General features: G+C 36.6%; 2 protein-coding genes across 4 annotated transcripts; one reads left to right on the forward strand and one right to left on the reverse strand.

Moving 5' to 3' along the window:
- Positions 1 to 3,252: 3,252 nt before the first annotated feature.
- Positions 3,253 to 11,180, forward strand: LOC105159254 (uncharacterized). 2 transcript variants are annotated; one of them, XM_011076258.3, is made up of 8 exons: positions 3,253 to 3,773; positions 5,426 to 8,834; positions 8,918 to 9,007; positions 9,098 to 9,163; positions 9,248 to 9,337; positions 9,730 to 9,906; positions 10,411 to 10,442; positions 11,042 to 11,180. In XM_011076258.3, the coding sequence occupies exons 1-8, from the start codon at positions 3,433 to 3,435 to the stop codon at positions 11,043 to 11,045; spliced, it is 4,209 nt and encodes a 1,402-aa protein (XP_011074560.1). In that variant the 5' UTR covers positions 3,253 to 3,432; the 3' UTR covers positions 11,046 to 11,180. The 2 variants fall into 2 exon arrangements, with proteins under 2 accessions (XP_011074560.1, XP_020548097.1); XM_020692438.2 differs by lacking the exon at positions 11,042 to 11,180 and having other exon boundaries at positions 10,411 to 10,683.
- LOC105159253 (glucose-1-phosphate adenylyltransferase large subunit 2, chloroplastic/amyloplastic) lies at positions 10,869 to 14,683 on the reverse strand. 2 transcript variants are annotated; one of them, XM_011076257.3, is made up of 15 exons: positions 14,241 to 14,683; positions 13,824 to 14,068; positions 13,598 to 13,726; positions 13,273 to 13,446; positions 13,059 to 13,151; positions 12,896 to 12,979; positions 12,750 to 12,805; positions 12,508 to 12,601; positions 12,191 to 12,376; positions 12,025 to 12,105; positions 11,855 to 11,941; positions 11,677 to 11,781; positions 11,471 to 11,577; positions 11,317 to 11,377; positions 10,869 to 11,193 (listed from the first exon to the last, which is right to left on the reverse strand). In XM_011076257.3, exons 2-15 carry the CDS (start codon positions 14,052 to 14,054, stop codon positions 11,092 to 11,094), a joined length of 1,590 nt encoding a protein of 529 aa, XP_011074559.1. In that variant the 5' UTR covers positions 14,055 to 14,068; positions 14,241 to 14,683; the 3' UTR covers positions 10,869 to 11,091. The 2 variants fall into 2 exon arrangements, with proteins under 2 accessions (XP_011074559.1, XP_011074558.1); XM_011076256.3 differs by having other exon boundaries at positions 13,824 to 14,102.
- Positions 14,684 to 15,316: the final 633 nt, after the last annotated feature.

Below are 15,316 nucleotides of genomic sequence, written 5' to 3' on the forward strand. Positions count from 1 at the left end.
GCCACTTCTTTATTTGCTTTTTTTTGTCTGATTCATGCAGCATTGTACTAAAGCTTTATATTGTTTAACCTGGGCCTTTCTTAAAAAGTAAAAATTTAAAAAAAAAAATGTAATAACCAATGCCACAAAAAAGGAGATACTTCCATGCATGTGGGGTCCGACTCCTATTTAGAGTTGATGTCCAAAATCTTGCACTATTTTTTTAATGATAACCATATCATTACATCCACTAATTAATTATTTATTACATATATTTTACGTATTATTTAAAAAAAATAGAAGACAATAAAATAATAATTTCGTGCAGGAAGAATAAAAATAATAAACGGGTTTCTAAATTTTAATCATTCAGGTCAAACATCATCTCTTATTTTGATTTGATTGAAATAGTAATTATTTCAAATTATAATTAGGTAATTGTACAAAACAAACGAAATGATAAGACAATTACGTTCAAACAAAGTAATAATAACAAAACTGAGGCCAGGGATTTTGTACGCATCACTAATTGCTGGAGGAGAAATCATTTCGTGAGATGAGTTTCCGACATTACACAACTATGATTCTTCATCGTTCAATCATTATTATCATTAATTTAATCATTTATACCTTTATTAGAAAAGTTAGGAAAATATTTTTTTTTTGAAATAATAACGGTGAATTATTATTAATTAAAATAAATCGATTAAAATCATTCTTATCGGATATACTATTCAATACAAATAACACACTTACTATTCAGTAAATACAACACCCGATGCATAATCTTTTTCTTTTATTCTTTATAGATACATTATTGCCTTGCTTTGTTTTATTTTAGTTTTTAAAACAACAGTGAATGAAAATATGTTTGTTTATATATATTTTCATTGAAAATGTTTTACTATCACATTTCAATTATTACTTTTTATATACTGAGATTTTGAAATTATTTTAAAATTAATTTTTCTTTTTATCTTCCATCCATCTTTCTTTCTTTTTTGCTTTCAGTTGTCTTTTTTATAATCATTAAAAGTAAGTTTTTATTTTATTTTTTTAATGAGTAAGATTATTTTAAATTTATTAATATAGTCTTTAATAGAAGATGAATTATATAATGATTTAACATGACATTCTCGACAATTCTATATCAATAAAAAGTATAACAATAAATTTCATTTAAAAAAATGCATTTAATTTGACATCACTGACAATAAAAAATAAAACTATCATTTTCATCAAATAAAAACATACATATATACATATATATATATATTAATTCGACACAACGGAAACATACTTTTATTTTTAAAAAAAATGTATATATAATTAAAAGTGCACACTCTCCACTGAAAATTGTAAATAAAAACAAAATCAAAAGATTTTACTTCCGAAATTATACATATTGAGGTAATTTAATGTGCAACTTGTCAAAGATTCTTTACAGGTTCTTTGAAATCGCACTAGATTGCACATATCTACTGCTAAATTTGCTTCAAAGATTAAATTGCTATAATCTGCAATAAGTTCACTTTTAGAGTGTATTTGGTTGGGGTAGAAAATGGACGAGCAAAAGAAATGATGTACAAGAGATAATTTTGTGTTTGGTTAGGAGGAAGAGATGAAGGTGAAGTAAAAATCGATGTATATGAAACTCCTCCGTAATGTGAGATGAGAATATATTTTATTAATAAATAAAATCATATTTTATATTATAATATAAAAGTATTTTGCGATGACAGAGTAATATATTTTTATTATAAATACACATAAATAAATGTATTTTTATCCTGATAATTACTTCAAAGTTTGAAAACAAAACACCGACCTAAACATTTCATGTGAAACAAATTTGCATGTCAATTTGTCAGAATCTGTAAATTTGGACCCACAAAATTGATAACTATTACACCATTGTTTTTTAGCATATTCCTTAATAAAAGTTTGAACTGCGGTGGTCCGGTCTGGACGACGGGCCATCCAGCCCCAGCTACAGCTTGTTGATAATTTTTTTGGAAATTCCAGCTCTGCCCCCAATCAATTATTGTTTTCCATTTGTGTCCCCTGCTCTCAAGACAAATAAAAAACGATAAATTGAAAGTAAAATTATATATATTATTAAAATAAAAATATTATATACATTAATAATGTTCAAATTCATCATTTTAAAGTTATATATCTCAATTTCGTCAATTGAATTATGAAACACAGAAAAGTAAGATTTTATTTATTAAATCAATAATGGCCGCGTCATTGTATCGTACAGAACAACACAAGTATCATAGCATTTTGTGGCAGAATTTCCCCCTGCATCCGGTCTTCATGAACCAACTCGATATAACTGTAATTTCTGCCACTTACATTTTCTTTTATTTTTTTATTAACAATAACAAATAAATTATAATAATGAACATATTAAACAACATCTTAATTAATTATAGTCAATATAACAAATAATAATAAATAAGTTACAATAACTTACATACCTTACTTTCGATGAGATTCGAATTCACGATATTGAACTTGTTTATTATTAATAATAATAATTATAATAACAATAAAAATAACACTATGCACTTATAAAATCAAATATTTAACACACAATATAGTATATATTTCATTGTTTACATGTTTTTTTAGCTATTATGATTTGGATTTAAATTACTTTATATAAATTTGTTTGCATTTCAATTGTTAATAATTCGGGTTGGGATATATATATATATATATATGTTTCCAAGTATTAAAAACATCATAATTTTGTTTAACATTCTATTGATACGAAAATGTCAGTATGTACTCGCGCGTAAATTTGATAAAAATGAATTTAAAAATATTTGAATTTATAGAATCTAGTCGTTTGGAATGAAATTTAAACAAGTACGATTTAATTACAATAGATATTTGTATTAGAACACGCGTTCGTTAATTAAAATTATAACGGGAGATATAATTATGATAATTATATATCATTCATGAGAAGAGAAAGGCAATTAAAATTTTATGTTATAAGTAGGATGAGTTAATTCCTTATACATAACTTTATTGTACAGCATCAGAACTAATAAAGCAATAAAAAGTTTGAATGTAATTTCAAAATAAAAACTCAAATGAACAAGGAAAAAGAAAAAAAAAGGTATAGGCAACAAACGTGGCGCGATTGCAATGGTCCGGTTTTCCTAGACCTGGTGTAGCAAATAACCAACAGGTGGCCCCACACTTGTTTTTTCACATATAATATAATAGTTTTAGTTTCTCTCTCATCACTCATTTGTTCTCTCTCTCTCTCTCTCTCTCTTTCTTCTTCGTGTTGTCTGACTCTGCAGAAAATTTTCTCTGCAGACTGAAAACCTCACCGAAGAAGAACAAGAAAAACCAAACAAAACTCCGATAAATTAGACAAAAAACCCTAGTCACAGACAGCACAGAGCCTCTCTCTGTTGTTTGGTTTCCATGGAGTCGGTGTCTCGGCCCCCGCACAGAAGAAAGCACTCCACCGCAAATGCCTTCTCGTCCTCGTCCTCCTCTTTCTCTTTCAAGAACCCTTACGACGACGTCGTGTTGTCTAAAGGCGGCAAGGTGAAGTTCGGTGCTCATGAGTACGCGGAGATGTTCTCCGGGTCTTCGTCCATTCCGGTGCTCGATCTTTCGGGTCTGGATGAACCGGTGGAGTCTGCCGATTACCGGAGCTCCAAGCTCGACTATACTAGCATTTTTGGTGGATTCAGGGACGATGACGTTGCCGTGCCTTATGACGAGTTGGTTAATGCTGCTGCGAAGAAAGCTAAAACTCGGTGAGGTTTTGTTTTTCATTTATTGAGAAATTTACCCTTTTTTTTTGGGCTATTTTATGAATTTAAATGGAAAAATAAATGACTTGCGTTTGCTGTTGTTTAAAAGAAGTGGTTGAACGTTTGCTCTTCTCGCTGAGTGAACGTTGTCTGACTGTTTTTGAATTTATTGTTCTTAATTTATGTGGTTTGGATTTTTGTTCATTCGTTTATTTTTCATTAAAGTCTTTATTTTACCCTATACGTTTTAGAGAAAATAATTTTGTGTTGTTTCTTACATTTGCCTTGGGCACCAAAAATCATAGTTCTGAATATTTTCGAAGTTATCTTTTCGGCTGAAATCGCTTTTGTTCGGTTGAATTGCATCTTCATCTATGGGGAATAAAAATTAATACTGCTTTTAAATCCATGTTTTTGGGGCTTTTAAGATTGAATTTCTTTGCAAGCAATTTTGAATGTTTGTCAAAGTTTTCTTTTTTGCCTTTTTTCCAACACTGTGATTGATTTGTTTATGGCTTTTCAGATTGGAAAGCTAGATTTTTGCTTCTGATTGTGCTTGTCTAATCATAGTTGAGCTGTGCTAATTGCTAAATAGTAAGTTGAAAAATTCCACTTGGTGCGCAGTGGCATATTTAGATCTATCTGAGATATATTGTATTGGCTAAGTGATGTTCTGTGATGATATGGTCTTTCCATTCAACTGCTAAAATTATTTATTTCGATTCAACTTTCACTGTTATTTCTTTAGACAGTGGTAAAGTCGATAGCAACATTCAACTGTGTCTTTGCTGTAACACAGAGGACTATCTGGCATGATTTTGTCTTTGAGTACGTGTAGTTTGAGGCATACGACCTAGAAGAGAAAAATGTTTTGGTTGGGAGTTGTCTCTTGGGGAAATGTAACAGTATTTACTTGGTGCATTTTTTATTTTGCAGCTGGGACACGCTTAATTTCTTATAATTGCTTTTCCGGCATATCTTGTTTGGTAAAGGATATTCTGTTTTTTTCTTCTTAAGAAAAGGAAATCCTTTTATGATTGCAAGAATGATAATCATGCTGATCCCCTGGATTCTTACATATAGCTGATAGTGTGGAACTTTTTTTAACTTTCTTTTGGATTTCCTACGGTAACTATAAATACGATTGTTAGAGTTTATAAAAGTGAGAAAGGGAGCTGAGTTGCCGGACTTGAATCTAGTAAGAATCTGTTTGAATATTCACTTATTACATTACAAATTCTTAATTGCACATGCTATAACCTCGTCGAATAGTAATTTAAGATCTGGAGTTCATAAATACAATGGGATAGTTCTATATGTTTTTCTTGCTCGTATTCCTATTATCCTGTGTTTTTCATGTGCATCTTGCATTTATGTTAAATACGATTCCCGTGCCATTTTCTGTTTCTTTCCTTTTCCCTTTCTTCTTTTGTTTATTCTCTCTTCCCTCTCTTCTCTCTCTTTACAATCATAGGTTTTCAGAATGTGAACTCTTCTTTAGATTCTTGTAATCTTTTGTCTCTGAAGCATACGCATGTATCTCCCTTCATGAACAAACACATTCAAGTTATATATATATTTCTTGCTTTTCGTATGTTGGATGAGAAGAGCTGTTTGGTATCCTATTCATAAATCCTTTATTACAACTGCTACAGGAGTCTGGCCGATGCGCACTCACGTTCTCAAGAATCATTTTCGCTACATTCTCCGGGAAAGGCCAAAAAGTTCCCCCATGGGGCATCTGACCAATCTAACGAAGGAACTAAGCAGCATTTTAACCTGTCTTTCAATAAGACTGGTGAAAGAAATGCTGATGTATCAAATGGGAAGACACATGTAGCACAACTCAATGCTGTTCCTGGATTTACTTACTTTGTTGATGGAACTCCTCAGTTGCAGAAGACAGAAGGTGACAGGTCTGTACCTTCATTGAAACGTGAAGTTAGTCGCACCTGGAGCTTCAGTGCTGGCGTTGAAGCAGTTGCGGTTAAAGGTGGAGTAAGTTGGGAAAAGGCTTATATACCTGAAAAGTCATGCAATGTGAATGACATTAACACCAGGGCAAACATCTCGAAAGTTCCACCAACTTCAAGTCGTCCATCTAATCCAAACGTTAACAAGGACGCCAGGCGCTCCAGGTTACCGAGTTTTGCTTCTAAGGATGCTTCTGGAGAGGCTGCTGGTGAATGTTCTCCACCTTTATTTGAAGAGGAATTAGATGAAAATTCAGTTGCTGCTGTATCTGCCGCTGCCTTGAAAAAAGCCATAGAGCAGGCTCAGGAAAGTATAAGAATTGCAAAAATGATAATGGAAAGAAAAAAGGAAGGTCTTCAAGATGGTTCTGAACCTAGGTCTAAGGGTCGCTTGAAAGTTAAGTATAATAAGGAAACTAGGCTTGACCATGAGGCCAATGGGTCCGCAGAAAGAAATGCAAGGGGGACATGTGAAAGATTAGATCCTGCATTCCCTATATTCACTGAGTTGGAATTTGCTCCTTCAGTCAGTCATAGTGAGAAACTTCTTAATGCTGGAAAGGCTGAGGAGGGTAGGGTAAGGGACAATGATCGAGCTGCCAAAGAACATGGAGATGCATTCAATGGGGAAGGTGAGAGATCTGCTCCATCTTGCAGTCAGAGAGAGACAGTTAATATTACTGGAAAAGACGACTTGAAAAATATCGGGCAAAATTTTGAAGCAGCTGAAGCATGTGGAGAGGGAACAAAATTTAGTGGATTAGCAGCTAATGCAGAATGTACAACTGCAACTCCAAAATCTGACAATGGTAACTTAGTATGCTCCACAAATAAACTCGGATCTCACCTCGTGGAGATGGAAACTAGCAAGGAAATCTTCGAACAGAGAGAGTTATACTGTCATCAACCAGAAGGGCCTGAAGTCGTTGCTGAAAGGGCTCCAAATACTTCCCAAAGGGCAGGGGAGGTGGAGAAAAGTGTGGATGAAGGCCTGGTTCAGGCAACTACTCATCATATACAAGAACCGGAAAATATTGCTGAGCTGTTGGAAGGAGTTCATAATTTTTCTCAAAGCACGCAAGAGCAGGAGAAGATTGTGCATGAAGCAGGTGAAAATTTGAGGATCGAGCAGGAGGTTGAAGTAACTGAGGAGAGAGATATTGTTGATGATGATAAGGAAAAGTGCGAGAAGAAAAATGAGGAAATGGTTCATGGGGAACACTTCACTGTGCTCAGCTCGGAGTTCAATAATTTGCTGAATGAATTGCAGGATCTGTCCGAGAAAGACATGTTGGAGCACAAAGACAGAGAAGCGAAATCGGAAAATGGTCTACATGGAAGAAGTAGTGATGGAGCAGAAGATCGGGTGAGTCAGAAAGAGGCACATACATTATTTGAAAGTGAGCAGCAGCTGAAGGAGTCCCTGATGAAAGAAATAAGTGAGGGGAAACCTGAAACCTTTCCAGAAGTAGCAGTTGGAGAAAAGGTAAATGTAGTTCATGAGTCAGAAATTGATGACAGGAAACTGAATCATGGACAAAAATTACCTGGAGAGGATGAGCAGAATGAAATTGCAGACAATATGGAAACTTCTGAATTTGAAGTAGCTGAGAACATACAGATGGAAGTAAATGGTTGTGATGAAGTTCAGAATAGTGACGTTCCTTGGGATTCTGGAGAAACAAATGACATTCATAGAGGATGGACAAGTGAAGAAAATCACGATAAATTTGGGTATCAGGAGGTTGCTGATGAATCTGTTGATGCCCATAGTGATGATTCCGGTACCATCTTTGGTGGTACTCATAATGATACTAGCACCATCTTCGGTGAAAGTCAAGAACCTTCTGATGTTCACTTAAACAACAAAGCAGAAGAATATAAAGCAGCAGCTAGAAGCTACAAAAAGAATGATAACTTGCCTGGAGTAACTGAGACATTTTCGACAATTGAGAATAAGGAGGCAGGAAGACAATTCCACCTGGAGGTTGGTGAAATGCCTGGAACAGATAGCTTGCGCAGATGTGCATCTGAAGAGAACTTTATCGGAAGCAAACTGAATAATACTGTTGAAGGTCTTTCTTCTGATAGCAAGACTGAAACTGACAGTTCCATGAATGCATCTAATGAAGATACACTGCCAGAAGATGAGGACACATGCAAACCAGCTAGCGAGATTCATAATGCTCCTCAAGAGTCTGCTCCTAAAATCAATATGCAAAATTTACCTGAGGTCCATCCTTCTGATAATAAAGCAGCTGAGTTTGATCAGATAAATGTGAGACCGGTGTTGGAACCAACTTCAGAGAGCGAAGAAGAGTCAGAATCGACCTCCATTCCTGAAAATATAGATGGAGTGTCAGCTCACGAGTTGAAGGAGAGTACCTCAAACAAGGAAGCAGTGAGAGATGACCTTGATATGATTTCTGATGAAAGAGAAAATGTTGAGGACCAGAGCAGAGGGGTGTATCCGGAGGACCAAAGTGAAGAGATGCACTGTCAATCAAATAATGAGCCCAAAGAAATGGACAAGTCCATGGAAACTGAAACAGAGGTAGAAACAGGTCAAAAAATGGGAAATAATGATGAGAATCTCAGAGGAAAATCCACCATGGAACAGAAAGACGCCAAAGGAAATGAGCAAAAATCTGAGATGGATGATCACCGGCAAAGAATTGAAGCCATCAAGAGGGGAAGAGAGCGGGAAAAAGATCGAATAGCTGTAGAAAGAGCAATTCGAGAAGCTCGCGAGAGGGCATTTGCTGAAGCTCGAGAAAGGGCAGAAAGAGCTGCTGTGGAGAGGGCAGCAGCTGAGGCTCGACAAAGGGTTATGGCAGAGGCAAGGGAGAAGCTTGAGAAGGCCTCCGTAGAGACTAAACAGTCGGCTGATAAGGCATCCACTGAAGCCAAGCTTAGAGCAGAACGTGCTGCAGTAGAAAGAGCCACTGCAGAGGCCCGTGAACGTGCTCTAGAGAAAGCAATGTCTCAGAAAACTTCCTTTGAGCCAAGAACACAGGCTGAGAGAAACCCTGCAGAAAGGTTTTCTACTTCCTCCAGAAATAATGGACTGAAGCACAGTTTTTCATCCTCGGTGAGTATGAGTTTTGTCTGCTGTTCTAGTGATGGACAATGTTCATTGTAACCAGAAAAATGATGGAGGAATTTTTCCTGTAGGATCTGGAGAAAATTGATGGAACTGCTAGTGAATCAGCCCAAAGGCGCAAAGCAAGGCTAGAGAGGCATCAAAGGATAATGGAACGGGCGGTAATCATGAATTCGTTCTATGTGGAAACTAATAACTTGAACTTGCACTAGGTTATAATTTTGTTTTTCCCATTTACTTTGTCTTTTCAGGCAAAGGCCCTTGCAGAGAAGAATATGCGTGATCTTCTTGCCCAGAAAGAGCAGGCGGAGAGAAATGTATAGTTCCAATTATTTGAAATTACATATTTGTCTTGTTGCAAATCAATTTTTCTTATGACAAACTTCTTTGTCTAATTGCAGAGACTGGCTGAGTCTCTTGATGCTGATATTAAGAGATGGGCAACAGGAAAGGAGGGGAACTTGCGTGCACTACTCTCAACTCTGCAATATGTATGTGCCCCTGTACACAGCAATGAGTCACCATGACATTAACTTCAGTCTTTCAGTTTAAATAATTGCATATGAACTTCCAAATCAAACTGGGGTTGCCTAGTGGGCATCATGCATAAATTGATCAAGTAAATACACAACAGAATGCAGTTTACTGTTTAAGTGTTCTGACTAGTGTTTTAGTTGTAGAAGTAACTGAGACTGAGAACCTCATATTTGAATTACTTCACTGCAACATTCCACAACAAAGATCTGCTGCTTCGTGCTTCTTTACATTAGGTTTCTCTCTCTTTGGTATTTTGGGTAAAAATAAAGAGATCAATTATGGAATGCAACAGTTAAGTCCAATCAGTTAGCGAACCATATTGGATTTGACTCATTTTAATCTGCAGATCCTTGGGCCTGAGAGTGGCTGGCAACCAATCTCCCTGACAGAGATCATAACAACTGCTGCTGTAAAGAAAGCTTACAGGAAGGCAACTCTTTGTGTACATCCTGACAAATTGCAGCAAAGAGGAGCCAGCATTCAGCAAAAATACATATGTGAAAAGGTTTTTGATCTTCTCAAGGTATGTTGATTGTTGCCATTGGAAAGTGAACATATTAGTTGCTGTATAGGGTTCTAAAGGCATTAATGCATAACATAAGATCCTTGCTAGCATGATAAGAACACCATCTGCTCTGAAAATGCAATTCAAAATTGACAAGTGCACATTAGGCTGTCGAGTGGGACTTGATCGCATTGAGGAATGCCTGAACTTAGTATGAAGTAAAAGAAATTCTGCTATAGTTTCGATTTCCAATAAATTTCTTCTGAATAAAAATTCTGCCTGGAAGAGTCCTGGTGTTTATAATTAATTTACCTGATGAAGACTAGGGTGAATCACATAACTATAGGAAGTTGGTGACAATGGCTAAAACTGCAGGATTAGTCCACATATCACATAGTAAACTAAGTGATGGCCTCTCTCTAGGATGAATCAGTCCCTTCTTTTTCGTTATTTTTAGATGAATGTCTTGCATTTCTTGTTTGGCAATACATCTTACTTGTGCTCTTGCTTCATTACCTACAGGCCGCATGGAACAGGTTCAACTCAGAAGAAAGGTGAATAGCAGAGTAGTCACAATTGTTACAGTGATGCATCTTTGTATTTAATTTATTTAATTTATTTTTTCATATGAGAGTTTAGGGCTATTTCCCGTAGATTTCACCAAATAGATACAGTGCAGAAAGTGAAAAGATGGTGGCAAGAAATTACTTCATTTGCTGATAGCTAGATGTAACTCAATGAACTTGGATCTTTGATATGCATATATTTAGGTATATTTTCATCTGTTTCAAATAAGTTCGCTTACTATGGAAGAGTAGTTATTCAATTGATCGGCAGTCTCAGTACATACGGTGTTGAGCGCTTGGGGTAGACTGATATTTGTACAGGAAACAGAAAATCCTTCCAAAACCAGTGTTATTGTAGAACAATCACGAAAGCTTACCAAGATATGGAATGCAAGTCTTGAGAAAGTTGGAAAGTTGAAGAAAGCACAGACCCTTGTATAGTGGGATGACGTAGAAACTCAGAATTGTGCTGTAGTTTTGACATAGGATTTTGACTAGGAAAAGCAGGATGATCCCAAACTAGTTATTCTTAGGTTTATACATACAAAGGAGGAACTAATGATATACAACTATTTCTATTGAAGCAGATAACAGTTCCAGCTTGCCGTCCTGGATCCACCTGCATGTCACTATGGTTTTATATGACAGTTCCATCCTTAATCGTGGTGTTCTTCAGTAGGACTACTATCCCAGATCTGATGTAAAATCCTTCATCTGCCCTCTCAGCCTCTTCAACACCCTGGGACGTCCAACAAGTTCAAGTGTTTTATATGAGTACCAGGTTCTCAAACTTGCAGTAGAATACCTACATCAGCTTGGATAACGACAAACAGTAAAAGATGCAAGTGACAAAGAAACCTACATCTTTATTTGCAATGACGACGTCCTTTCCGATCTTTGCATTCTTGTCGATTATACAATTACTTGGAGGAAAGGCCAAATAACAGGGAGTCAGGATTAGTCTTGAGCATGTTATAATCGGATGCAAAGACAAACTAGTTCAGTTCCAATCGTACCTTATTTTCGTATTACGTCCAACGCCAATGGGAACCTTACCCTCAGCCAGAAGAGATGCAATTTCGGACTCTGTCTGATAGTAGTCTGCACCCATCATCATTGTATCCTGAGAAAACAAACCTTTGTCCTGTTATAATCATTTTTGTACATTAACTAAGTGCAAAATCTTCTTGTCTCTAATTTGCAGCTAAAGATGTGGATATACCTTCAGCTCAACACCGTAGTCTAGGCGTGACCTCACACCTACTATTGAGTGTTGGACGCTACACTCCCGCAAGAAGCAACCATGTGAAATTATTGCATCAACTATCTGAAAAAAACGGCGTTCATGAGATACATCATTACAATGAGCTCAACGGCTGCTATGTAGCTTACCAGCATACCCTGCATTTTTCGACTTTAGTAGGTGGTAAGAATCTTGGGGATGTGTAGAAAGGGGTCTTTGGGTCGTTAAGATCAAACTTCAGATGCTGCAAAATGAACTTCACCATTGAGACCCAGAACAAACCTGGTAAGGCAACTGCTCAATCCAGGAAGTGATAGCCGTACTGACCTGTTCTGTGAGTGCCAAGTTGGCATCAAAGAAAGACTTTATGGTTCCAATGTCCTCCCAGTAGTCATTAAATAGATATGCCTGATCGAAGAGAAATCCAAGAAAACAAATGAGATTGAGAGAGAAAATTGTGATTCAAGTTTAAATAGGGCTGTCCAAGGCTTACCTGAACATTGTGATCCTTCACCGCTGAAGGAATGATCTCGGAGCCGAAGTCATTGCAAGAAGGATACTTTGATTTCAGGAGGTCCAGTAAGACATCGGTTCTGAACACGTAAACACCCATTGATGCAATGTAAGGAAATTTCGTAGCCTCGTGATGAGGAAGTCCCAGAAGAGAGGTGTCAACTTGCTGCAAGACAGCATCAGGTAGAGCAATGAAAGTAAATACAAATGTAGAAAGCTAGCTCACAACTTTTCAAAAATCAAAACTCGGTTCAAGAATGTTGTGCGTAAGTTCAGTTAACAGGAAAATAGATTTACCATCGCTTTCAGAGCAGAGCCCTTTGGTTTCTCAGCAAACTGAATGATCTGCCCTGTTTCATCAATTTTCATCAGCCCATAGTCTGAGGCTCGGCTGCGTTGCATGAAAAAGAATTGAACTTAATAACAAATATTTAATCGATGTATGGGATACAAACATAACATGGTGATTTCTCTTTTAGCATGATTATTTCTTTGCCTTGAAGTGAATCAAAGTTGAAAAGATTGGATTAAACACATACCTATCATCCATAGGCACACAAGAAACTGTAATGTCAGCATTTGTATCTATATGTTTCTGCAAGAAAATTGTCCAGCAACATCTAAGTTTTAATAACATAATACAGCTTTCAGAATGAAACATATGTTCAGTAAGTTGACAAAGTACCTGAACAAAGTCCATGTAGTCCATCCGGTAAAGGTGGTCGCCAGACAAAATTACTATGTGCTCAACATTTTTGTGCTTGGCATCCTAAGCATATGTTAAGATTTACCACATCAATCATACTCTGAACAGGTTCCTGAAACAGTGTCTGATTTCAAACACTCACCTCAAAAACCCATATGAACTGTCGGACAGCATCTGCAGTTCCTTGAAACCACCTCTTCCCTGTGTCCCCTGGTGTCTGAGTGGCAGCCAGAACCTGTTTCCAAGGTATATATATATATGAATGAAAGCCCCAAAGAAATTCACAAATATAAAAATACAAACCACCTACAGACTAAAGCTAATTAACGGGCTATTATTGGAACCATACATCTTACCTCCACAAAACCATCCCCGAAATTCATACCATTCCCAAAGTTATACGTCCGAGCAAGATGTCGATTGAGGGAGAAGGAATTGTACTGAGTTAAAATGAAAATGTTACGAATCCCACTGTTGATGCAGTTACTCATAGGCACATCAATCAGCCGATAACAACCCCCAATAGGAACCTACAGATAAGACCATACCATTAGGCCATGACAACATTAATTTGCTCCAACCATTACCAAATCATTATTCAATATAATACAATGAAGTCATTTGCTTAATATCTTGTGCACCAACATATCAGCAGTTTATATAGTAGAAATCTGTTCTTACAGCTGGTTTTGCTCTTCTGCTGGTAAGAGGATAGAGGCGAGTCCCTGCACCTCCTCCAAGAATTATGGAGGCCACAGTCTTGGGATCTGCCTTTGGATTCTCTTCCAAAAATAATGATGATTCCAATGCCTGAAATCAGCATCCAAAAGCATACTTCACATGAACAGTACCAGCAAGAACATTCCACAAATATAAAAACTGAACCTTGTTCAAGATTACAACTTACTGCCAATTCTTTGTTGATATCACGTGTGAGAACAGAGAATGCCACTCCAGGCTTAAATTTTCTGACCCTTTTTTCACTAAGGGACTTCTTCCAGATCTGAGCCCCCAAAAGATTGTTTTTTGATCTCCTTTTGACACTATCTCCCCAAAATCCATTATCTCTTTCGCTTAAACCGCCATTGCTTTGTATGGATAGAACCTTAGGTTTCATGGTAGGGGAACAGGCTTCCATTTCTATGTAAAATCCTAGAAAAGTTCACCAAATGATCGTCAAATTTACCTGAAAAGGAGTTTGAGGAACTTTTACTACATGGACCAGAAGTTAAAAAGCAGAACCAAGAAAAGCTCGAATTTTGAAGATGAACACGGAACACTCAAAGCAATAAAACAACCAGAACCCAGATCAAGAAACACTTACTATAATCAGAATGAACAACGAATGCAGACTTGAAGAAGTTATCACAAAGAACTCACTTGATACAAATGTTGAAAATCTGTCATAGAGTATTAGTGCATGTGAAGAAGATGAAGAAAGAGAGGAAAAAAGGGCGTGAGAAGCGTGATGATTATAGTGAAATAAAGACTGGGTTAGTTGAGTTCAGTCCTGGTGTCTCGTGAATCCAACGGGATTACGAGAATCCCCCGAAAATGGAGTGTTTTCTATTGCACAAATTACAGAAAGTATTATTATTCCCAAAATAGTATGTAAGATCTTTTTCTTTCCCCCTCAAAAAAGGAAAAACCAATTTCATGCATCCAAAGAATTAAGGCTGAAGTTGTCTTTCTGAGTCTGAGCTGTGATGAGAGAATGAGAACCACATGTCATTTGAAGAGTTGGGTTCAGACTACCATGTTTGCTTGGAAAGTACAATCCCTCAAGATCCACCACCTTTCTTATTATTTTATTACTAATTACCGAGTATCAGATCTTTTGTCCTAGTGCAAATATTTGGAATAAAGCTAGCAAAGAATATATTTTTTTCCGGGTATAAAACATGAATCGAGTTTATTAATACAGATTCGGATCAACGAAATGAAAAATTTTCTTAAATCGTACACCAATCACACATATATTGCACTTTCCTTGATGTAATTGATTTACATCAAGCCAAAATCGATGTGAATTAAAAAAATTTCCTTGGACAGAAATACGAGCTAAAATGCGCATCCATAAACTTTGTCCACTGCAGAGTAGTGCTGCTGTATCCCATTTTGTCAACGCTCCTCCAAGACACATGATGAAATGGGGGCGCTGATCGGTCTATTCAACCCATATATTCCTCCACAAGAACGTTAGCAAATAAAAAAGAAAACTCATCTTGCTTACATCCTCCTGCACAATTTCTTTCTTTTTGTTTTAGAACTTAGAGCTGGTTATGTGTGGTCCGGCAGTTCGCTGGAGATAGATGCCGCCGTTGGCATGCAAAGCTGGAGTCTGTCATCACCCTTTCTACAGTCGAACGTAAATTTCACTCGTTTACAGTAAATTCAAGA

The sequence above is a fragment of the Sesamum indicum genome, linkage group LG3 (assembly GCF_026168435.1).
Source record: "Sesamum indicum cultivar Baizhima isolate 11 linkage group LG3, ASM2616843v1, whole genome shotgun sequence".
In the NCBI taxonomy this organism is placed as follows: domain Eukaryota; kingdom Viridiplantae; phylum Streptophyta; class Magnoliopsida; order Lamiales; family Pedaliaceae; genus Sesamum; species Sesamum indicum.

Excerpts from the sequence above, each read along its gene's own strand:
- LOC105159253 (XM_011076257.3), bottom strand. The coding sequence starts at position 14,054 with ATGGAAGCCTGTTCCCCTACCATGAAACCTAAGGTTCTATCCATACAA. Across the intron at positions 12,980-13,058 it reads AGTTCATATGGGTTTTTGAG|GATGCCAAGCACAAAAATGT; the intron begins GTGAGTGTTTGA and ends ACATATGCTTAG. Across the intron at positions 12,602-12,749 it reads TGTGTGCCTATGGATGATAG|CCGAGCCTCAGACTATGGGC; the intron begins GTATGTGTTTAA and ends CATGCAACGCAG.
- LOC105159254 (XM_011076258.3), top strand. The coding sequence starts at position 3,433 with ATGGAGTCGGTGTCTCGGCCCCCGCACAGAAGAAAGCACTCCACCGCA. Across the intron at positions 3,774-5,425 it reads GCGAAGAAAGCTAAAACTCG|GAGTCTGGCCGATGCGCACT; the intron begins GTGAGGTTTTGT and ends CAACTGCTACAG. Across the intron at positions 8,835-8,917 it reads AGCACAGTTTTTCATCCTCG|GATCTGGAGAAAATTGATGG; the intron begins GTGAGTATGAGT and ends TTTTTCCTGTAG.